The sequence below is a fragment of the Scatophagus argus genome, chromosome 4 (genome assembly GCF_020382885.2).
Source record: "Scatophagus argus isolate fScaArg1 chromosome 4, fScaArg1.pri, whole genome shotgun sequence".
Lineage (NCBI taxonomy): Eukaryota > Metazoa > Chordata > Actinopteri > Scatophagidae > Scatophagus > Scatophagus argus.
In genome coordinates, this window is record NC_058496.1 from 27,216,666 (window position 1) to 27,241,332 (window position 24,667).

Genomic DNA, 24,667 nt, shown 5'->3' on the forward strand with positions numbered 1-24,667 from the left:
GGTTGGGTCTCTGCTGCCAAATGAGGGAAGTCATGAAGGGGCAGGGTATCATATCATACATATCATGTAGGAGATGTATGAGAAGAGCACCTCCTTCTCCGCCAGTACTGACCAGACACCAATGCTTTTGGTTGAATGGTTGTGGTGATGTGATGATGGATGTGTCCCATAGTCATCAAGAGCAGTGACCAGAGGGGGAGCATTAGCAGCCGGACTTCCACATTCAGTTGCACCATCAGAAAGTTTTTTCAGAGAAACTCTGCATGCTCTTCATCTTCAACGGGGTCTTGACCAGACAGCAGTTTGCTGTCATAAATGACTCAAGTGGACAAATACTCATTTTGAATGCATCTAACACTGTGAAGTGTGTTCTCTTCATGGAAGAAACCTGATTTACACTGTACAGGCAGATGACACACATGGTGTCATGTGGGTGAGTGGCTTGATAAGGTCATCAGTGTGAACAAAGTGACCCATGGTGGTAGTGGGGTTATGTTATGGGCAGGCATAAGCCACAGACAGTGAACAAGGATGCATTTTACTGATGGCAGTTTGAATGAACAGAGACACCATGACAAGATCCCAATTTCCACTGATGTGTCATTAATCCCCTGCCATCACTTCATGTTGCAGCATGATAATGCACAGCCCCATGTTGCAAGGATCTGTACAAAATTCCTGGAAGCTGAATACATTCCAGTTCTTGAATGCCCTGCATACCCAACAAACATATCACCCACTGATCTAGTTTAGGATGCTCTAGACTGGCATGCACAACTGCATGTTGTAGTTCTAGGCAAAATATACAACATCTTCATGCAGAAATTGGAGTGGACTAACGTTCCAAGAAAACTGCATAATTTAGAGTGACCCTTTTATTGTGTCTAGTTCAAAGCCAATCTGTGCAATAATCAGGTTGTTGAATCAGTATCTTGGACACCTGTAAAATACATTCTGACTATCTTGGCAAAGGAAGTTGCTCACTAACATTGGACTGACTGTCACTAATCATTTATCACTAATTGCAGTCCAACTACCTTCCTTCATTTCAGTCTTTATCCCACTGAAACTGTATTTTAAAATATTACCATATCCTCCTCAAATAATATGTTCTGTCAGTGTTGTATTTATAGCTTGTGGATTCATCCAATTTTGTCTTTTAGTCAGTGATTTATTATATCAGACATAATCATTTTATATTGTGATTCAGCAATTGTCTTTTGTAAAGATTTAACTGCAGTTTTTCATTCAAACTCTGTGCAGGTGCTCTGACCAGCAAATGGACACCATTAGGTTTAGGATATTAACCTTCATCTGTTTCCAATCTGTGAACAATGTCACTTGTGTTGTTTGGATTACAACATGGCCAATCAATCCAAAAACACAACCGCCTACCACCATAGCAAATTGTGGCCAATACTCTGTACCTCCTCTGCCCCCTGAAACAATGTGTATAGTTGAACTATTGTAATGCTTTTGTACGTTATTATTTACTAAATCAATCATTAAGTTCTAATAAGAAAAATGTATTTGATTAGGTTTTTATGTGATTTTTTGTTGGGAATTCTGTTAGGAAGACATTTAGGAAATTATAGGTTCTCCATTGTGTGTGTGTGTGTGTGTGTGTGTGTTGTGTTTCTTTTTATTGATTTGTGTTTTAGTTGGTTTAGTTCAGCAGATATGCGCAACAGAATGTGTTGTCAGGGCTATTTATAGAAGGGATAACTGAATTTCATTTACCACGTAGTCTCCATTCCCCAAAGGAATCTTAAAGCTCAGAGAATTTAGCCCACACACTTACAATGGCACTAAGATCATCTAAGCCTTAACATTCTGTTGTGAAATGAACGACCTACGATGTGGAAGGTCCAATAACAATACAGAACAATTGCATGGTCAAAACAATGCTACAAAGAGAAATATTGGCTAGCAATTGTTGAAATTTTATAAGTAAAAAGCAGTAGGGGATGTCATGAATTAAACAGGTCTCAACAACCACCTCAGGTATAATAAAGACAATGAAAATAGTGGTCTAAATAATAAATCAATATTGTGAGCTATTGCATCAATATTGTGAACAGCATTTGTTCAGACCATAGGCCAAAAAGAGCCCAAAAACAACTGACTTATGCTTTCTACCATTGGGGGAAAATTAAATAAAAAACAAATAAATAATAACAATAAATGAATGAATAATATGATTATCAGTGCATTGTAGCTTGTTATTCACAAAAAACTAAAATGAAAGTCCAAATTACATGGTAACACTTATATCCATGTTATATTCAAATGGTATTTGTGTTTTACTAAAAACAAATTCTAGTTAAATGAGATTTAAAATGAATTTATTTATAACTAACTATGAACCTCAGTATCTTAATTTGTCACCTGTGTATGGCACTGCAGGCCGTACCCTATACAACTGAACGATAATAGCCTATTTAATTATGCCCAAACATGCGATTAATGTTCCAAAACAGAACAGGTCAACTGCTGATTGTGCTGTTACTGCATATTACAGAACTTTATTATATAATATTTTTTCACAAACAAACTTGCTTTAAGCCTCATAATTTCCATGCAGGAGATGAAATCTTCAACGGACATACAGTGTTTTGATCGGACAGCAACCTGACCGGATGAGAGGATGCTGTTTGACAGGCAGCTAAGACACGGTACTCCAACACCATCTGCACAGATGATAGTTTAGCCATTTACCATTTCCAGCCATTTCTAGAATTCAACCCATTCAACAGATTTAAACCCAGAATTGATTAAATAAAATTACGTCGTGATATCCTTTTCCGAACGCAGCTGGACTTCTTAAATCCTGATCTTTGATATTTTTTCACGCTATCCATGACGCTTTGGGGGTGTTGTTTTGCTTGCAACTGACTCCTGTGAATCAGATTAGAAACTGCATTTAATCTCTGCTCACGGTGCGTTTTCAGCAATAAAAAACTAGGCTATATTCCATTGGCTGAATTAAACAGATGTTTAAAGCTCGTCAGTCCGACCCGCAGGATGTTTTGACTGCTGTTAAGGCTCACTCTCTGGATGTTATCTAAAGGCAGAGCGAAAAACAGCTTGATACGAGAAGGATAAGTGCGGGTCAAAGTCTACATTTTCCCCGCAGGTTGAAATATTGAAATTAATGTGAGCATAAAATTTGCAAAAGAGGGAAAAATCAGATTAATATTTTTAAGTAAAATTCATCATATTCATTTATTTTAACCACATTTTATGAAAATATACTAATATACTTTAGGAAATGTAAGTCTTTTACGCATTGCTGAATTGCAATGCGCTCATTTTAGCTTACATTAATACCCTTGCACTTCACTATAGGTTACATTAAACTGTAACAACAAAAATCATACTGCCACATTTTTTCTTCTCTTATTTTTGTTTATTTATTTATTTTGCCTGGGGTGGGAGGGGAGGGTGCTACTTATTATTTCAGTAACTGTGCCGTGGGAGAACTCACTTTTCACAATCCATCCACACACCGCTGACTACAAAAGCCTACTAATCTGGTCAAAAATCTATAGACTGCAGAATATATATACTAACATATACAGCAGGTTGGCCTACATAGCATAAGATACAAATTACATCAATCATAACGCTTCAGTTCTTAATCCAAGCATCTATATGTGAGGGCTGTCCTCTGTACATACTGTGCTGAGATCAGGATGGCTGAAAATCTATCGGCTGGAACCAACTTCAGATTAAGCTAAATCACTGATGAAACGTCGGAGGAGGACAGCTGTCTTTCAAGATCAACAATTCCCAGCCAGCTTCCAGGTGAGAGTCAAACTACTAAAACAAACAAAAAAGAAAAAAACAGCGGAACAATACAGAGAAGACTCGATGTTAAGTTCAGAATGTGCTTGACGGAAAATCCAGCTGTTGGTATCAGGACGGTCACATGGTAGGCAGCAGCGTCACTCCTGTTCATCTCCTGACAGGCTAAAAACATTAGTGTGTAGAGCTTCATTGACCTCTGCTGGACAAACACGGCAATGTGATCAGGGATGCTGCCTTCAACTGCTGCTCGGAAAGTTAAGCCTCAAACTTGTGTGTCATTTTCTTTGCAAAATAAATTTCATCATCAATTTCTCATCATTTGTGTAAAACCACTGTGGTATGCTTTACAAATTATATGTCGTAAAAAGTACAGATTTCATCAAAATATCGGGCTTGATTTCTGTGATCTACTTCCAAAAAAAAAAAAAAAAGGGGCAGTCGTGGATCAGCGGTTAGGGTGTCGGACCCGTAACCGGTGGATCGCTGGTTCGATTCCCCGTCCCGGTGTCCATGCTGAGGTACCCTTGAGCAAGGTACCTAACCCCCACTGCTCCCCGGGCGCTGCACGCGGTCGCCCACTGCCCTGGGTTTGCTGTGTGTGTGTGCACGTCACTTGGGTGGGTTAAATGCAGAGAACAAATATCGTTGGAGTGAGTTCCCTCCAATGACAAGATATGTCACTTTCCTTTCCTTTCCTTTTCCAGTGAAATATACTGAAATTTGAAAGTGCCTAGATTGCATGAGCACATGGCAGCCTATAAGGTTTTACTGGTTCTTGTAGCATCACTGGTCATAAGTAGTCTACTTAAATACCTAAATCCTAATGTTTCCAATGCTCATATGCCTTTAACTAGGGCAGTAGGTACTTAGAATCTCTATAGCTTGGCTAAAAATACTGCGAGATGATTTGTGAAAACTCACTTGTGTGGATTTGGCTTATTTTTCTCGTCTTTGTTCAGAAATAAGTTATACAGTGAAAATGTTCCGAAAATGTTTCACAACGTAGAATTTTTTTTCTGTGTACCTCCCCCATAATTTTATTTTAATTTTGCTAATCCAATTCGTGCACTTCATAAAAAAAACTCAAAATCAAATTACTCACTGACCATAATTGAGAAAACCAAAACAAAATCAGAAAATACAAATCAAATATTAAGACACTGCAGCGAGTCTTCTTTCCATATCACAAGATAATTACAAGATGCGCCTTTATTGTTTCCCAGGGAGGAAACAATTCAGGTGTTACAGCAGAAGAACACAGAATGGAATATGTATGTATATATATATATATATATATATATAGCAAAAATAACATAAACAATTGCTTATTGATTATCAATATATTTTATTATTATACAGTTCACTACTCACTATTTTATTACTATTATATACAAATAGATGGACTATTAAAAATACTATATCATGTATTCCAATATTCCCCCTTGAGCAAGCACTTGGCGACAGTGGCGAGGAAAAACTGCCTTTTAGAAGGCAGAAACATCGGAGCAGACCCCGGCTCAAGATGGGCGGCCATCTGCCTTGACCATCTGCCCATGGTCATATTAGATTATGAGTGTCTCCACAATTGTTAACTAATGAAAATAAGGCAAATTCTGTGCTTGACAAACATGGTGTGACGATATTTTTCGTAATGTACAGTTCAGTTTGTTGAAGCCTAACAATGATACATTGTTCTTTCCCTGTATTTCTGGTGTTTTGGTTTGTCCCTGTTTGCAAAGTCAACAACCTGGCTTCCACCTGGCGGACAACCTCACCTGGTCTCTCAGTACCAGCTCCACTGTCAAGAAATCCCAGCAGTGGTTCCACCTCCCTGAGGAAGCTGAGGAAAGAGCTCATCTTCCTCTCCTCATCCTCATCACAGGGGGTTTGGAAATTGCACCACAGCAGATCGCATGGACCTGCAGTGGGTAGAGAGAAGAGCTGAGAAGATCGGGGTTCCCTCCATCAGACATTTACAAAACATGCTGCTTCTGCAAAGCCATCAGCATTGTGGCTGAGGAAAGTTTTAAATCTACTCTTAAATATAGAGAGGGTGTCCGCCTCCCGGACCAAAACCAGAAGATGGTTCCACAGTAGAGGAGCTTGATAACTAAAGGCTCTGGTTCCCAATTTACTTTTGAAGACTCTAAGAACCACAAGTAACCCTGCATCTTGGAAACATAAAGCTATGGTCGGATAATAGGGAACTATCAACTATTTAAGATATGATGGTGCCTAGCCGTTCTGGGCTTTATATCAGAATCAGAGAAACTTTTATTGCCAGGTAGGTTCCACCTGCGAAGAATTAGCTTTGGCATCTGGTACAGCAGACATACACAAGAAAAGAATATAAAAAACGATAAATAGTGAGATGCAAAAAGTCCATATACATAGTATACATATACATACATCTGTATATACAACGGTGGAGGTAAACATTTGCAGATAGCCATATTTTTATGAAGTGCAGTGATGACGTGCAAGGGAACTGGATGTGCAAAGGGAAAGTGCATGTGTCTGGTGTAGGTGTTTGTATACAGGGAGAAAAGCAGAGGAGAAAGAACACAGCCCTGTGGTGATCCAGTACTGATGGTCCGGGAGTCAAAGACGTGCTTCCCCATCCTTACGTGCGTAGTAGACTTAAAACTTTCTTCTGTGACCAACTTTTGTGAGTATAGACAATGCATCATTAACACGAACAAATTGAGATCAATCTGATAAATAGGACTGAAACCAGCTTAATGCAGTTCCTTTAATGCCAATTAGGTGTTCCAATTCATGTAATAAGATGGAATGGTCAGTGGTGTCAAATGCGGCACTAAGGTCTAACAGTACAAGGACAGAGATAAGTCCCTTGTCTGATGCCAGTAGGTCATACTTAGTGCGCATGCATCGATACGTGTGCAGACTGTTACAGACGCTCCCGATCTTTTTCACTGTTTTCTACTGTTTTTATTATATTTTCGCGACTCCTTTTACTTTCTTTTACTCTGGACTACACTGTTTTCTATTTACCACACACCAGGAAAGTTGTGGGTTTTTTTGGTGTTTATGTTCGTCGCTGAATTACACTTTTTGGAGCGGCGATGCAACTCCTCGCTGCCTGCATTGTTTACACTCGGGATCAGCTGATGGACCTGAAGCTGGCCACCGCTCCAGGGAAAACACCGAGAGTAATCCCTGCTGAATGCTGGATTAAAACTCACAGGGGATGCAGGGGAAATAAAAAGTTACGGAGGAAGAGGGAAGCTTTGAAACAACGGAGGCTTATGACTAGGAAGTTTAAGCCGTGTCTCCCCTCTATCGTCATGGGAAATGTGAGGTCACTCGGGAATAAGATGGACGAACTGACGGCACTGTCGCAGAGTCAGAGGGAATACCAGGAGTGCAGTTTGATGTGCTTTACGGAGACATGGCTGCACCAGGACATACTCGACGACAATGTGACGGTAACGGTCCGTGCGGACAGAGACTGCGGAACCAGCGGTAAGCACAGAGGGGGGGCTTGCATCATCAAAGGGGCCACTGTGGAGGTGGCGGAGGAGTACAAATACCTGGGGGTGTACTTAGACCACAAACTGGACTGGTGCAAGAACGTGGACATGGTCTACAGAAAGGGCCAGAGTCGCCTCTACTTTCTGAGGCAGCTGAGGTCCTTCAACATCCGCAGGACGATGCTGAGGATGTTCTATGAGTCGGTGGTGTCCAGTGCCATCACATAATGCTGTTGCCTGCTGGGGCAGCTGCCTGAGGGTGAGGGACACTAACAGACTCAATAGAATCATCAAGAAGGCCAGTCATGTTGTGGGAGAGGAACTGGACTCTCTGACAGTGGTGTCTGAGAGGAGGATGTTGTCCAAAATAAGAACTATACTGGACTTTCCCTCTCACCCTCTCCACAATGTGCTGATCAGCTACAGGAGCTCGTTCAGCAAAAGACTCTTACTGCCACGATGCACCACAGAGCGACACAGGAAATCATTCCTGCCTGTTGCCATCAAGCTGTTAAACTCAGCACTGTGACCGACACACTCACTCACTTTATATATACAATGTATATATTGGTTTTTTACACATGTACATACCTGTATTTTTAAATTTTCTTAAAAAATTTGAACACATTGTTGAAGCCCACTTGCTTCCCCGAGTAGGTTGATGTGAGAGAGTTAAAACAGAGTTGTTGAAATAGCCTTAAAACAGAGTTATTTATTTTAGAAACAAAGATCTTTGGAGATCCCACCTCAGAACACAAGTCTGCTTCAGCCAAACGCCAAGTGGGATCTAAAGCACTCAAGGAAGTACATCAGTATATGTACTTTAAGATAACACTGGTTGCTAGTCTCAACACCTTTCCACTCAAGCCAGAGGGGAGGGGTGGTGTATCAGTGTCTTCGCCCATCGGTCAGAGTGACTTGAGATATGGTGTCCTTCTCCTACTGTGCATGATACCTCTATCTCCCTCAGAGTGTGCAGTCCTGAGACAAACAACTAGTTCTACATGATTATAACATTATTAATTATACCATTAATAATATAGCATAAAACATATAGCATAAAACAGAATAAGGCATGTTAAACATTTTTTTAATCCACAACATTCAAGAATTTCCCTTCAGGGATAAATAAAGGAATTCTGATTCTGATTTGCGACTTTGACTAATGCCGTCTCTGTGCTATGATGAGCTCTAAAGCCAGATTGAAAATCCTCAAATAAGCTATTACTATGAAGAAAATCGCATAGCTGATTGGCAACTGTTCTTTCAAGGATCTTGGAGAGAAATGGAAGGTTAATTATTGGTCTGTAGTTGCTTAAAAACTCTGGGTCAAGTGTGTGTTTTTTAAGGAGAGGTTTGACTACAGCTACTTTAAAGGGCTGGGGCACATAGTCTGTTAATAGGGACAGATTGGTCACATCTAATAGGTGGTAAGTAAGGGTAAAACTTCTTTGAGTAGCTTTGTAGGGATGGGTTCTGAGAGGCATGTTGTTGGTTTAGATGAAAATATGAATGAAGAGAGGAGAGGAGAAAAGCCGTCAAGATAATTATCTGGATGTACTGCTGTTTCTAAGGTTCCAGTTTTTGAATGTCAATCAGAATGTTCAAAATGTTGAATTTTGAAGAACAGAAGAAGAAGAAGAATCAGCTTTATTGACAGTATATATATTTTTACATACACACACTGAATTCGTCTTCTGCATTTGACCCATCCTTAGTTGAACTATGCAACATCCGGCAAATTACATGCAGTGAAACACACACAGGAGCAGTGGGCAGCATCAAGCGCCCGGGGAGCATATTGGGGGGGTTAAGTGCCTTGCTCAAGGGCACATCAGCCGGCTGATGGAGGGGCGGGCTTTTTTTGCATTAATCACTCCACCACACCCAAATTTTTCCTGCCCGTCCGGTGGGGCAATCGAACCGGTGACCCTCCGATCACAAGCCGCTTCTCCAACCTCTAGGCCACGGCTGCCCACTAATGTCTCTAATGTTTAAAATCTTGTCATTAAAAAAGGTCATAAAGTCATTACTGCTGAGGGTTACAAGGATACAAGGCTCAATAGCACATGGCTCTCTGTCAGCCTGGCTACAGTGCTGAACAGAAACCTGGGGTTATGCTTGTTATCCTCAATTAATTCTTTAATCAATTAATTAAATAGGCTGCTCTGGCAGTCCGTTGGGCCTTCCTATACAATCTAAGGCTGTCATGCCAGATTGAGCGAGATTCAATGAGTTTGGACAAACGACATTTCCTTTTGGCATGTTTTGCTTAAATTTGAGATCCTCCATAGTATACCATGGTGCAAGTCTCTTTTGCTTTATGTGTTTCTTTTTTAGTGGGGCAACAAAGTCTATTGTTAATGAGCTTGCAGCACTGTCTACAAAATGGTGAATTTGAGAGGGACCACAATTGGCATAAGAATTTTCTTTAGCGTTGTAATGTTCTGCAGTGCCGGGACATGATACTGAAGTAAATGGCAATAGAACTGCTTTCTTCTTCTTAGCCACAGCACTATCAGACAGGTATCCAGTGTAGGAGTTTTTTCCTTGGTCAGGAGTGTGATTGAAACAGTGAGTGGGTTTATGTACACACTGACAGAAGCTGACTGAATCTAATAAACACATAAATGCCGTGCAAAGGGTATCATTACCACTGTCCACATGGTGCTGAAATCGTCCATAATAATTACTTTATTCATTTTTAGAATTAGACTCAATAGAAACTCTGAAAATTCCAGTGGAAATATGGAGTGTGCTCCAGGAGCGCAGTACACTACAACAATAACGCTGAGGTGAGAGCTCTCCTGAAAGCTAGGGATGCTGTGTTCGGGGCAGGTGAGGCATCAGCACTTAGAGTGGCGAGGAAAGAACTAACGGCAGGCATCATCAGGGCCAAAGCCACATACTTTCAGGGGCACCTCACCTCCAACGACCCCCGGAGCATGTGGAAGGGCATAAAGTGCATCACGGACTATAACATCAGAGATGCACAACGCCCACGGGACCCCTCCCTGCCGGACGAACTCAACAGGTTCTATGCTCACTTCGAGGGTCTTGACACTGCCCCCCCCAGACTTACACCACCACCTGGTGACACGCCCCTCTGTGTGTCCACAGCGGATGTGAGGAAGACCCTCAAAGGTATCAACTACCGCAAAGCTGCTGGCCCAGACAACATCCCAGGGCGTGTACTGAGGGACTGCGCACACCAGCTGTCTGAGGTGCTGACAGACATCTTTAACACATCACTGTCACTGGCGTCCGTCCCCACCTACTTAAAGACTGCCACTATTTCCCCGTCCCAAAGTGTTCCACAGTGACAGGCCTGAACGACTACAGACCCATAACCCTGACCCCGGTAGTCATGAAGTGCTTCGAGAGGCTGATCATGGCCCACATCAAAGACTCCATTGACGTCACTGTAGACTCCCACCAGTACGCTTACAGGAAAACCCGCTCCACGAATGACGTCATCTTATCAGTGATCCGCACAGCCCTTACCCACCTGGAGAGCAGAAACTCCTATGTCCGCCTGCTCTTCCTGGACTTCTCCTCTGCTTTTAACACCATCATCCCACAGACCCTGGTACAAAAACTCTCCACTGGGGGGTTGAGTGGATTAATTTAAGCTGATGTAGTATATTGGATAGCGATGATGTGAAGATATTGAAAGAGATCTCCTCTGACACCATCTTACTTGTGTAAGAAGTTTATTACAAGAAGCTCATCATCAGATTAAGCACATGCATGTGAGAGGATCCCAGCCAATATGGACAACATGGACCACTCTACTGAAACATTTCCAATCCTCTGCAAATATAGGGTAGTTGTTTTCGTGGTTCCAAGGCAAAACATTTAGACCGCATCCAATGTCCTCAGTTTTCCAAGAAACCAAGAAAAGGGTTGAAAACCCCCTCACCCGATTTAATGTATATCCTTATCTAAACATGAACCATACTGAACTGCAGATACTACACTGACATATTCTTCTGGCCGAAGCCAGGTTTTGGTTAAACAAAATAAATCTACATTATAATCCAATATTAATTTATTTACTAGTACAGCTTGATGATAGAGATCTAACGTTTAACAGTCCACATTCAATTCTACTATTTGTTGTAGCCGTGGAGGTGTTGATGTTAATCTTTATTAGATTTTTATGTATAACTCCTCTTTTTGTATGTGATTTAATCAATTTAGGTGGTCGGGTGACTCTATGGGATATTGGGTGGGTAACTGTGCTAACTGTGCGCAGAGAGGCATGTAGGACTACAACTCTGCCTCCTGGTCTCAACTCTAGGTTGTCAGGGTTTTGGTTTAATAAGAAATTCAGTCAGATTTCTAGATATGAGAGCTGCTCCATACAAAGTGGGATGAATGCCGTCTCTCCAGGTCTTCCCCAAAAGGTCTGCCAATTATCTACAAAGCCCACATCATTTGCTGGACACCACCTTGACAGCCAGTGATTGAATGACATGAATGACATGCAACACAAACAAACGAGACGCATACAGAGCTGTCCCCCACCCCCACCTCGGCTTCTCCGACCACATCTCCATCATGCTGGTTCCGGCCTACCGTCCGCTGCTCAGACGCCACACACCAACGCAGAAGACCATCACCGTGTGGCCCAGCGATGCAGTCTCTGCACTACAGGACTGTTTCCAGCGCACAGACTGGCAGGTCTTCAGGGAAGCAGCTGTCCGTAAGGGAGAGGTGGACCTGGAGGACTACACATCTGCGGTCCTCAGTTACATCTACAAGTGTGCAGAGGATGTTACCAGTACCAGGACAGTAACCACCTACGCAAACCAGAAACCCTGGCTGAACACGGAGGTCCGGTCTCTGCTGAAAGCCAGGGATGCTGCGTTTAGGTCAGGTGATAGAATGGCACTCAGGGCGGCAAGAAGAGAGCTGACGGCAGGAGTGAAGAGGGCCAAGACCGCATACGCCCAGAGGATCCAGGGACACTTTGCGTCCAACGATCCTCGGAGCATGCGGAGGGGCATTAAGTGCATCACAGACTATAGCACCAAAGATGCACAATGCCCCAGGGACGCCTCTCTGACTGAAGCTCTCAACAACTTCTTCGCCCGCTTTGAGGACCCAGACGCCCCCCCCCCCCAGCACCCCACCTGGTGAAGAGCCCCTCAGCGTGACCTCAGCAGAAGTGAGGAGGACCCTCCAGAGGATAAACCCACACAAAGCTGCAGGTCCCGATAATATCCCGGGGCGGGTGCTGAAGGGCTGTGCACATCAGCTCACAGAGGTACTGACGGACATCTTCAACACCTCTCTCCAACAAGCGACGGTCCCCACCTGTCTGAAGACCGCTACAATCATCCCCATTCCTAAGACCAGTGACGAGCCTGAATGACTATCGGCCAGTAGCCCTCACTCTGATGGTCATGAAGTGCTTTGAGAGACTGGTCATGGCCCGCATCAAAGACTGCATCGACATCACTGTGGACCCACACCAATATGCATATAGGAAGAACCGATCCACAGAGGATGCCATATCTTCTGTGGTCCACACAACTCTCACCCACCTAGAGAATAAAGACTCCTATGTCCGCCTTCTCTTTGTGGATTTCACATCTGCCTTTAATACGATCATTCCACAGACACTGATCCATAAGCTCAGTGCTCTCGGTTTGAGCTCCACCCTCTGCAATTGGGTCCTGGACTTCCTGACGGACAGGTCGCAAACAGTGAAGATCCATGATATCTCCTCCTCCCCCATCACCCTCAGCACTGGCTCTCCCCGGCTGTGTGCTGAGCCCCCTCCTGTTCACCCTGCTAACACACGACTGCTCAGCGCAACATCCGAGCTGCCTGATCGTGAAGTTTGCGGATGATACAGCTGTGGTTGGACGCATCGTCAACAGCGACGAGTCCGACTACAGGCAGGAGGTGGAACGCCTGGAGGGTTGGTGCAGAGAAAACAACCTCTGCATCAACGTGAAGAAGACCAAGGAGATGATAGTGGACCTCGGAAGGGGCAGACATCACTCCTTCCTCCCCTGTACATCGGAGGGACAGCGATGGAAGTGGTCTCCACCTTCAGGTACCTGGACGTCCACATAACGGATGACCTCACCTGGAGCAGCAACACGTCCTGCCTCATCAGGAAGGCACACCAGCGCCTCTACTTTCTCAGGAGGCTGAGGCATGCCGGACTGGGGAGCTCAGTCCTGACATCCTTTTACAGATGTGTGGTGGAGAGCGTCCTGTGCTCCTGCATCACTGTGTGGCACGGCAGCTGCTCTGCGGCAGAGAAAAAGGCTCTGCAGAGGGTGGTGAAAGCTGCACAGAAGACTGTGGGACACAGCCTATCCACCACCACAGACATTTACACCTCCAGGTGCAGGAAAAGGGCCTCCTGCATCATGATGGACCCCACCCACCCCTCACACAAACTGTTTGCCCCTCTCCCCTCAGGCAGGAGGCTGCGAAGCATTAAGAGCAGGACCACCAGACTGAGGAACAGCTTCTTCCCAGAAGTTGAGAGACTGTTGAACTCTGGAGGTCCTCTGTAGCCCCTGCTACTACCCCATACCTTACACCCCATCCACACACACACACACACACCCCTCCCTTTCCCGACAACCACCCATGGAACATTGCACAATGCAGCCATTTGCACAGAACTCTGCACTACTCATTCATTTGCACTATTGTCATTTGCACTACTCTGCCATTTGCACAGTACCGCAGTACTGCTGTAAACATTGTTTCTCCCTGTTCACTGTTTATATCACTTATATCTTTTATTCTGATTTTTTTATATTTATATAGTGTTGTTTTATATTTATAGCATTAGGTATTTTGTTTGGTTATTGGGCTTATACCAGGACCGGGGAAACTAATTTCATTTCACCTCATGTTTCTATATGTGTGAAATGACAATAAAACTCATTCCAAATTTTTTGTACTATGGTTCAAAACTGCATTTCAGTAGAGTCCCTGAATATTTTTTTCTTGTATTTCTGAATGCAGGGTCAATGCTTAAATACGTGCAAGGAGGAGCTCAAGGCCAGGAGGAAGATTTAGATAATCAACCATCCACCAGCTGGTCTTTAGACTCTGCAACAGCTCCCAGTTCTGACCAGCAACAACCATCAACTACCAATTCAGGTACAGATACAACTCCACACACCGCTTCTGAAAGCAGAGTGAGTCCTGTCACTGAGAGGCCTTCAGCAAGTGACACTGTAGAGACATATGTGCCCCCTCCAACTAATCCTACTCTATGGTCAGCTTACATTTTAGATGCTGATCATGTGGAAATTGTGCAGAGAGGTCCTTTTAAAGTCAGCTCTGGTGGTTGTGTGGTTGTTGTTCATAGTTCTATTGAATAGCAGAATGATCTCTGTATAGAGATGGTAAAGTTCCTCTGTTGAGTAAATTCTATTGTGCAGTTATTTGTTCTTATGTATGGTTATTTAAAAAAGAAATTTGCACTTTCAAATTCTTATTTAAAGTTCCTTGATTGAGTAAATTGTATTGTGCAATTATTTGTACTTGTGTACATTATTTAACGAAGAAATTTGCACAGTATTACTTACAAGGGTATATACTTGAATAATTTATTCTGTGTTTACATGGTTCAGTTCAATGTTCAGTCTACAGTCATTGTACAAATCTTTGTTTATAATAATGGTGGTGGCATTTATTATTATAACCTTTTTTAACTTCATGTTTGGTGTCATTATTAATTCAGACGTATTTATTCAAAACATTAATATTGATGAGTTGTTTTGGAAATAAAGAGTATCACACTGATAAATTCTGAATTATTGTTCATTTCGGGGGGGGGGGGGCGCCACAAAGCATTTGTGCTTAGGGCACCCAAATTGCTAGCAACGGCCCTGCTCAGTAGACAACTGTTTGGAACATCCCACAGGTAAACAGGTTCAGTGGTAACATGTAATACAATACTATAAAGATTGGATACAGGAGTTGACACGTGGTGGACTGGGTTAGTGAGCTCCATGTACAGAAGGTTGAAATCCCTTCACAGAAGTGACCCGGTTTGACTGCAGTCTGCGGTCCTTTGCTGCATAACCATGCCCATTTCCTTTCACTCTCTCTGATTGTCCTAATTCCCTGAAGCCTGCGGTGCAGTGTGAGCCCACTGTGTGCATAAAATAAAAAAATAAAATAGACAAACTACTGGTGCCTATCAGATAATGTGCATGCCAACCTAACATAATGTACATAGCTATTACTTGGTCTTTTTTTAAATTTAATAAATTGTACAACATAATTATGTCACAAACAAAACTATTCACCAAGAAAGAAAAGTGAAAGATATAAAAATAAATAATAAAAATAGGATAAACAAAAACAAGATAAGTATAAATCTAAAAATACTTACGTTGTTTTTGTTTATCCTAAGTATTTTTAGATTTATACTTATCTTGTTTTTGTTTATCCTATTTTTATATCTTTCACTTTTCTTTTTTGGTCGGGAAAAACTGCAAGTGCAACGTCTGTACGAAAAAGAATTTCCCTTCGGGGATAAATAAAGGAATTCTGATTTTGATATTCTGTAAGTATGGAGGTCACAAGGTGACAGTAGCTGCTGCATTCTATTAACCCAATCCTTTCATAAAAACCGAATGCAGGCAATGGTCAAATAAATGTGGTGGAGTAAAAAGCACATTGCCTCTGAAATGTAGAAATATAAAGTAGCATATAATGGTATTATAGAAAGCACAAGTAAAGTGACCACAGATGAGGGTTTGTCATATTTAGCTTTCAAATCAGTTCTTCACTTATTTTTATGTTGAATGTTATTTAATGGGTCACCGGCAGGGGTCGCTAAAAGACACGTGATGCACACGGAAAACAACGTGAATTTGAAAGTGAAAGCAGAAAGCAGGCAGTACACTTACAAGAACTAGTGCAGCATGGAGGTAAGTTTTTCATTTAAAGCAGCTTAATAAGGCTAATGTGACTTGAAAGAAGGGATAGATTGGTGCATCTAGGTTTGACGCATCTAGGTTTGACGCTGGTTGCTGTTTCTGTTTTGCTGAAATAAAGGCGATCTCCGTTTGCTCCAGTAACAAAAGCAAACTATTATAACATGTTTGACTTTCCAACTTGTCCAGAAAACATTAAGTAAGATTTGTGGTGTCTAAACTTCAAATTAAAAGCCCAGCAATTCAGATAAATTCAGGAGAGTACATATTAACCATTGCGTTAAATCGAAAGCCCACGGATCACATGTAATGAGTTATTTCCACCACTGCTGCCTACTGGACAGACACGGAGATATGTGACTGAAGGACATGTGCATTGAGGGTTAGTCAGTTTTTGTCTTTGACGTACAATTTCCAGGCAGTTTTATTTCATTTAATATTTACTATTCGTATTCATTTTGATTATATTAATTTTATTTGATTTATTCATTCATTTATTATATTCATGTATTATTGCGTGATTGGCTAAAAGATGAATTGACTGATGAAAGAACCTAACTCCGGAACACTGCTTTTATTGATAAATCGGTTCGAACTCGCTATTACCCTTGTGACACGTATATGGACGCACTTGAAAAACTTAAGTTACAAGTTACTTTGCATTTACTTTATAATATAAAATATAATCAACAAAAAAATGATGACGTAATATTATGAATTTAGGTAAAATTTTACAATTCTAAAGCGAAGAGGATAAATTATAAAAAGTAGTTAAACCACATTTAACAGCATTAAAGTTATAAAAACATAATCCATCAGTATTTATAATCCAATATTACAATATAAATTATTCTGATATATATTTATTTTTTGTAATGAATAAGCTACTTTTACTTTAGTATATTTTGATGCTTATACTTTGTGCTTTAATTTCAGTAGACAATTTAAATTCATGACTTTTACGAGTAATAGTATTTCTAGACCGTGGTATTGCAACTTCTATTTAAGAACATGATCAGAGTCCTTCCAACACTGGTATTTTCTTTCCACTTTGACTTCAGTGGTATTGTAGTTTTCAAATTTTTGTACCATGACACATTATAAGAGGTGAAATTATCTATACAATAACAGAAAAAAACACTATCAGAAGTCTTGTTCATGGAATATTATAGGGATAGCAGCTTAAAAATCCAAACCAGACATCGGGAGCTCTTCTTATCTGTTAGCAATAAAACAAATATGAGACTCAACAGTATGATGTTTCTGTTTGAAAATTTAACATCTAATATGGAGCCAAATATACGGTTGCTCTGAATAGGGTTTTTGAAATCACTGAGTGCTGGAAACAGTATTGGCTGATGCTGCTCACCATTTTTTAAACTTAATTTTCATCTTATAGTTATTAGTGCTATAATAAGTTAGTCTGTTAGTCTGTTCGTCCAAAACGTCCAATGACGTTGGGGCTGCCAACTACAGTGTGGAAAAATAAGGTACATCTTTCCCTATGCCTCACACATGCCCCTTGGTTGGTTAGTATATCTTATATTCTTATTATACCATATAATTTTCTGTTATGTACGCATTATATCTAATTTAACCTTCAGTTCAACATCTTTGCTGAAGTGTAACCTAGCCTTTGGAAGATTAACTTCTACCTTGTGGCTTGTTGGTTTTTGTTGGTTTTTGTTTCTGTTTTACATATAAATGCACACACTTCTGCATGTGGAGGGCCGCAGAATATTATTTTATACATACATATGTCAGAAAGTGAAAAAAACTATTATTGTATACTCCTAATCCTGTGTAGATGTTATGTCATGGATGTTCAAGTTAAACAGGGCACTTGTTGTTTATTTATGTTGTTGCTACTTGAGTAGTAAAAAACTGTTAAGTTGCATACAAGTGTATGAGATGCTGCTGGGAAGCACTGCTTAGTAGCATTTTCATTGTTTGTCTCCTTATTTTGTTGCAGTTTATCACAGACATCACTATCATTATTGACGAAGCTGAATATACGGACCCTGGAATATTAATGACATTTCTGCAGTCGTACAGTCCTGAGAAAAAAGGATCCTGCTACAAAGTGAGAGGAACTTATGAGCAACTGGAGAAACTTTCAATCAAACTGTCAGCAGTGAGGCATCACTTCAGTACTACCAAACGTGGGCCAATCTGTCAGCAACATGAACAGCCTTCAACTCAAGTCAAATCTGTTTATGCAGCTGCTGTTGTTATGGATTATATTGAGCAAAAGTGTGCAAAAGAACTCACCAAAATTGGAGGAAAAACTTTTTTCATTGAAACACATCCTGACATCCGAAAGGTGCACACTGAGTCAAGTAACATAGTACAGGTGACTTTCAGGCCACACCATGTCTCCATATACCCTGTTCATGCTGACTTTGTCAGACAGAGATTCATCACATTATACCAGAGAACTGCCTCCGACCTTCAGGTCACATCTGTCTGTGTGAGTCCATATGACCACAAAGACATACAGAGGAGATTTCCACAGCTTACTTTTAAACCCACCAACAACAAATATCAAGTAACAGTGATTGGGCCTTTTGTGCACATTTCTAAACTGAAAGAGCTCATTTTACAAAATATGCAAAGCTCAAGCACGAGTCCCATAAACAAAGGTTCACCAGAGACCTCTAGCAGTAGAACCTCAGGTCCTTCACCCACACACAGCAAAGATCCTGAAGATGAATCATGTCCAATCTGTATGGAACTAATAGTAACAACAAAGAAAGAGACTCTACAGTGCAATCATTCATTCTGCAGAAACTGTTTGAAACAAGCCTTTGACTACAAGCCTGTATGCCCAACATGTGGGGAGGTGTATGGCACTTTGACAGGGACACAACCTGATGGAGGTATAATGAATGTCTCCAAAACCTCTTCATCTTTACCTGGATATGAGAAATATGGAACAATAATAATCCATTATTACATTCCAAGCGGGATCCAAAAGGTAAGACACACTGAAGACTGAACAATGTAAATGTAAATTTCAAACCTGGAAAATTTGTTTTTGCATAATTTTAACACCATTGACTAGATTTTTCTAGAGTTTTCAATTGCATCTCAGTTAAAATCAAACTGACTGGAAATAGAATTTGAAGGATCAACTTGAAAACACCAGAAGCATTCTAGGGAGGTTCTTAGAAGTCTAGGCTGCCTATAGCCAAAGTCTTTAAGTCACAAAGCTATTCAACCCCTTTACCATCTCCACTATTGGGGGGGTGTGGGGGGACTTGCGTTTTGTCCCCATAAGTAAGACGGAACCTCACAATGTGACTGAGATCACACACATAAATAATGTTATGTCGCAAGGCAGCCGTGGCCTAAAGCTTTGAGAAGCAGCAGCTTGTGAACGGAGGGTCGCAAGTTTATTTCCACCCCAGACTGGCAGGAAAAATTTGGGTGTGGTGGAGTGATTGATCATTGCCCCCCCCCCCACACACACACACCATTAGTCAGCTTATGTGCCCTTGAGCAGGGTACCTAACCACCCCAACTGCTCCCCAGGTGCCTGACATGCCACCCCACTGCTCCTGTGTGTTTCACTGCTTGTTGAATGTGTATTAAATCAGTGATGGGTTAAATGCAGAGAAGAATTTCAGTGTATGCAAAAATATACTGACAATAGAGATGTTTTAATTATTATTATTAATTAAATGTTAATTAGTCCAGTAGCCATGTTGTGCCAGTCCATCCCTGAGTGCTCCAACTTGTCCTTCAGCAGCACAAGCCGTATGGTGTTGAAAGCACTGGAGAAATCAAAAAAAATGTGATTCTCACAGTGTTCTCAGGTTTGCCCGGGTGAGAGAGGGGCCTGTGCAAAAGAAGGTGACTGTGTCATGCACCCCAATGCCAGGCTGATAGGCAAACTGGAGTGGGTTCATCAATGACTCCATCAAGTGGTGGAGGTATACAAAGACCAGTCTGTAGCTGTTTTGGTCCATAGGCTGCATTGGCTTCGGCAATGGTTCCTCACAGGATGTTTTCCACAGCTGTGGCACTTTCCTCAGATTCAGGCTCATGGTGAGATGTGCTCACCATGGGGGGATGTGTGCTGGAGAGAGTGGAGGATGGGTTGATGGCACTCAAAACAGGAGGGGGTGGTTGTGAGCTAAAAGTTGTGAAGAGGAGCCTGGGTATGGGAGTAGGACATTGTGCTGGGAGTACAGGGGTGGGGGGTTGCAGCAGAGATGGCTGGGGCAGGGATGATGGTGGAGAAGGTGACTGATCGAACCTGTTGAAGAATAGGTTGAGATTGTTCACCAACTTCTGTTCCCCAATGGCCTTGTGGACTGAGATGGTTTTTCGGCCTTTCCAGACTCCGCTGGAATATTGTTCTGCTGCAGCTGCTTCTCCAACCTCTCCCTGTAGCAGGCTTTCCACTCCCTGATGTTCCTCCTCAGCTCCCCTATTGAACAGCCTTCAGATCCTCGTTTTTTACACCCACCTGTTATCACAAGAAAGTGGAAGTGTGAAGAACAATGTGATGACAACTGAATCAAACCCATCCACTGCTAAAGACTGTGAGATGTGGTTGACAGCTTCATAAAATGTAAACGTAAGTAAGATAAGATTATCGGTAAAAATGCTGAACAATGTTAATAGTAATATGTCAGTAGTTTTACATGAAGCTACTTTAGTTTCCCTACATTGTGAGGTGACCGTGACTCAAGAGTTAGCGTGGTTGCCTACAGTACAGTACTACTATCAGTAGTTCAGTCCCTGGCCCCTTCCAGTTCTATCTATCTGTTGCTCCTAATGAGCAGGTGGCACCTTGCCATCTGCCACTTGTGTATGAAAGGGTAAATGCTGGCCCAGCCAGCCTCTCGTTTCCTTTTCCTCTCAGCAGACGCAGTCCTCCCCAGTAATGCCTCCACATCTCACAGTCACCAAGAACAGAGACATTTGATGCCTTTTACTGGCAGAACACACATATTTTTGAATTACAATATTTACTATGATATTCGAATCCAAAATACCAGTCTACATAAATATCTAAACTGGTCTTTTTTTGGTTTGTTTGTATTTGATGGGTTAGTACAGTGTTTGGAGTTCCTGTATTTTACAGATTTTCTTTGCTTATATAATTTTTTCTTTCATAGATTTTCTTTGCTAGTTTAAATTTTTTCATTGGCTTTTTTCAGTTGTTTCTACTCTTTCCTGTACTCTGAGGTGATTTGTACTATTAGCACTAACATGGGTCTTACCTACCTCCTTAGAATTGAAATACCGTATTTTTGTGTAAGTTTGCCTCTATGTATGATTTTTTTTTTTTTGTTATGTCCTTTTAAAAATGTAATGTAAAATTGGTCACACAAAATCTACTGTTGCTTTGGAGCTGTGGGACTTCTGTTGCTTGGATACATCCATCCATCCATTTTCTATACTGCTTATCCGTCAGGGTCGCGGGGGAGCTGGAGCCTATCCCAGCTGACTACAGGCGAGAGGCGGGGTACACCCTGGACTGGTCGCCAGTCAATCGCAGGGCTAACACACAAAGACAGACAACCACGCACTCTCACACTCACACCTAGGGGCAATTTAGAGTAGCCAATTAACCTAATGTGCATGTTTTTGGTGTTGTGGGAGGAAGCCGGAGTACCCGGAGAAAACCCACGCAGGCACAGGGAGAACATGCAAACTCCATATAGAAGGGCCCAGACCAGGATTCGAACCTGGAACCCTCTTGCTATGAGGCGACAGTGCTAACCACTGCACCACCGTGCCGCCCGCTTGGACACATTATTAAGCAAATAAAGTGTTTTTTTTCTACTATTCATCTGCAGGAGGAGCATCCCAACCCTGGTCAGCCATATGAAGGCGTATCCCGTACAGCATATCTCCCAGACTCCTTAGACGGTAGGCGGATCGTAAAACTGTTGAGGCAAGCCTTTGATCAGAGACTCATCTTCACTGTTGGTCAGTCCACCACCACTGGCAAGAGCAATATGGTCACATGGAATGATATACACCATAAAACCTCAACACATGGAGGACCAACACAGTAAGGCTCTTGGCATCTTCTTAATATGTGTAGTGTATAACTATTAAATGTACTTGCAGCCCTCTCATGTAATCATCCAATCAAGACTATAATGTATTCAACTCACAGACATAAACCATCATGCTGCAGAACAGGATGTGTAACAGTGTCTTTGACATCTTTCTATCTTCTGTTGTACAAATGAATGAATTGGTGTGCGCTCAAATTCTTTTTTTCACATTTATGTCTTTATGGCAAGGGAATAATATTTATCGGACCTAAATTTAATCATGAGTACAGAAGTCTGATATCGTATAAGGGTAATGCACACTAATTGTATCATTATAGATTTTCATCGTGACCATGAAACCATATGAAGTCACTGACTTCTATTCAACTTTTTGTTTACCTCGTACCTTATATTTTTATATTCCACTTACTGCTCCCGGGCCCCCTATTCTAATTTTGTACCATAAACATGTGAATGTGAGCTGGTATGACAATAAAGTTCCTTGATTCCTGGACTTTCTGCCCTTGTCTTTGCAGGTATGGATACCCAGATCCTGATTATCTGAGCCGAGTTCGAGATGAACTGACAGTCAAAGGAATTAAATGAGTTATTTAAAGATTTGTTAACACATGAATGCAGAGCTGATATATGACACAAATTAATGTACAAACATAAAATATTAAACTACAGACATGTTAGGCATTATGGCACACAAGGCTACAAACCAAAAAGGGGTAAGGGGTTTCATAAATGATAACCAACATTAGTCAACCATAGCTTCCAACTTAATTTTTGGTTGTTATTTCTCATTGTGTGGATTTCCTTTGTTTTATTGATGTTTCAAATTGTCTTGTTCAAAATCATTTAAGATGGAAAAAGCAACGCATGACAACAGTTATATTTTATTGGTCATTATCTGTAAGCAGTCTAATTTGATGGTGAGGCAAAGAGCTAACTGGCCTGTCTTAGTTTACTTACTCTACTCTCTAGTTTTGGGTTTTTAGAAAGTTTTTAGAATTTTACATATCCATTTTTGACATTACACTGTATTCTGTCACATCATAAGTCGTATTGGTACAATGATTTGTTGTTAGGTCAAGGGGATTTAATTACTACTCAGCCTTTCAGTTGTGCCAGCTACTAACGGACCTCAAAATACACTGAACGGCTTGACAAGAGGACAGCAGGTAAAGATGTAGGCCTTGCCTGAAAGCCAGATGAGCTGGATAAACTGTCCCCCCAGAAATAGGGTGAAACATTGAAATAAAATATTCACCCACCCTTTAGAAAATGATGACTCTTGTTGCTGCACCTCAAATTATTTGGTTCACAGGATTGTTTCAAACATTTTGCATTTTTCTTATGACATTTTTTGGACTAATTTGCTATATCAGTGAATCACGGCAGATGAAATAAAGTCAACACTTAACAGAAAAATACAAAATGAAAACAAATGTTTTTGCATTTATCTACAACAAATATGTACATTACAAATTCAAGCCTTTGTGGACCTCTTTCACCTATGCATACCTGGATTCTTCTTGTTCTTGATTGTGGTCTCAGAATGCAGCAGTTCAACAAAACCTTTTAAAAATGTGATGTGAGACAACTGCAGTTTAGTTAAGGTACAGAAAATACTGTAGTTATGGCAAATAAACTATGGTTAAAGTGAAAGATAAGAACTCTACAAAGAGCCATGACATGGGCTTCAACCCCCTGAAACCAAGTGCTCTGACTCCTAACATGGATCCAGGTCCATAAAGACATGGATGAGTGAGTTTGGTGTGGAAGAACTTGACTGGCCTGCACAGATAGTCCTGGCCTCAACCCGAACACCTTTGGGATGAATCAGTGACTACGAGCCAGGCCTTCTTGTCCAACATTAGTGTCTGACCTCACTACTGCTCTACTCCACTATTCAAGATGGCGGTGTCCCAGATGGTAGCCTGTAGCCGCAGCTCCCGTTGCCTTTTTTTAATCTTTATTTATTTGATGGTTTATTCCTGCTCTTTGTTTTCCTGATTAATCACAACCAATCATAAAAGTTGTGACAACAGCTGGACTTAGTTTCATTACTTTTCTCCGTGTTCTTCTGTTACTTTTTCTACTCTTTGTAACAAAGAACTTTGCCAATAGCAGTAGGGGCATTGTTTACCCGTGGGAACAGCTGATTGTACTGTGTAAGCCTGTGCTGCTGCCCCGATACAGACCTGTGGTTCCACAGGAGTTACAGAGGAGACACTGGGGTTGCAGGTCTGGAGCTAAACGGAGGGAGAGCAGGAGAAGATAAGCCAGTGATCCCAGTGATCATAATGGGAAACGTGAGGTCTCTGGGGAATAAGACGAACAAACTGGCAGCGCTAGTGAAGACCTAGTGGAAATACTGTGAATGTAGCATATTTTGCTTCAGTGA

The 24,667-nt window shown here is 41.5% G+C and overlaps 1 protein-coding gene across 3 annotated transcripts; it reads left to right on the top strand.

Moving 5' to 3' along the window:
- The first annotated feature begins 15,841 nt into the window (after positions 1-15,841).
- si:dkey-3h3.3 (uncharacterized protein LOC100144568 homolog) lies at positions 15,842-23,540 on the top strand. 3 transcript variants are annotated; one of them, XM_046386101.1, is made up of 4 exons: positions 15,842-16,228; positions 18,207-19,211; positions 22,048-22,265; positions 22,791-23,540. In XM_046386101.1, the coding sequence occupies exons 1-4, from the start codon at positions 16,223-16,225 to the stop codon at positions 22,858-22,860; spliced, it is 1,299 nt and encodes a 432-aa protein (XP_046242057.1). In that variant the 5' UTR covers positions 15,842-16,222; the 3' UTR covers positions 22,861-23,540. The 3 variants fall into 3 exon arrangements, with proteins under 3 accessions (XP_046242057.1, XP_046242058.1, XP_046242056.1); XM_046386102.1 differs by lacking the exon at positions 18,207-19,211 and having other exon boundaries at positions 15,843-16,228; XM_046386100.1 differs by lacking the exon at positions 15,842-16,228 and having other exon boundaries at positions 18,053-19,211.
- The last annotated feature ends 1,127 nt before the right edge of the window (positions 23,541-24,667 follow it).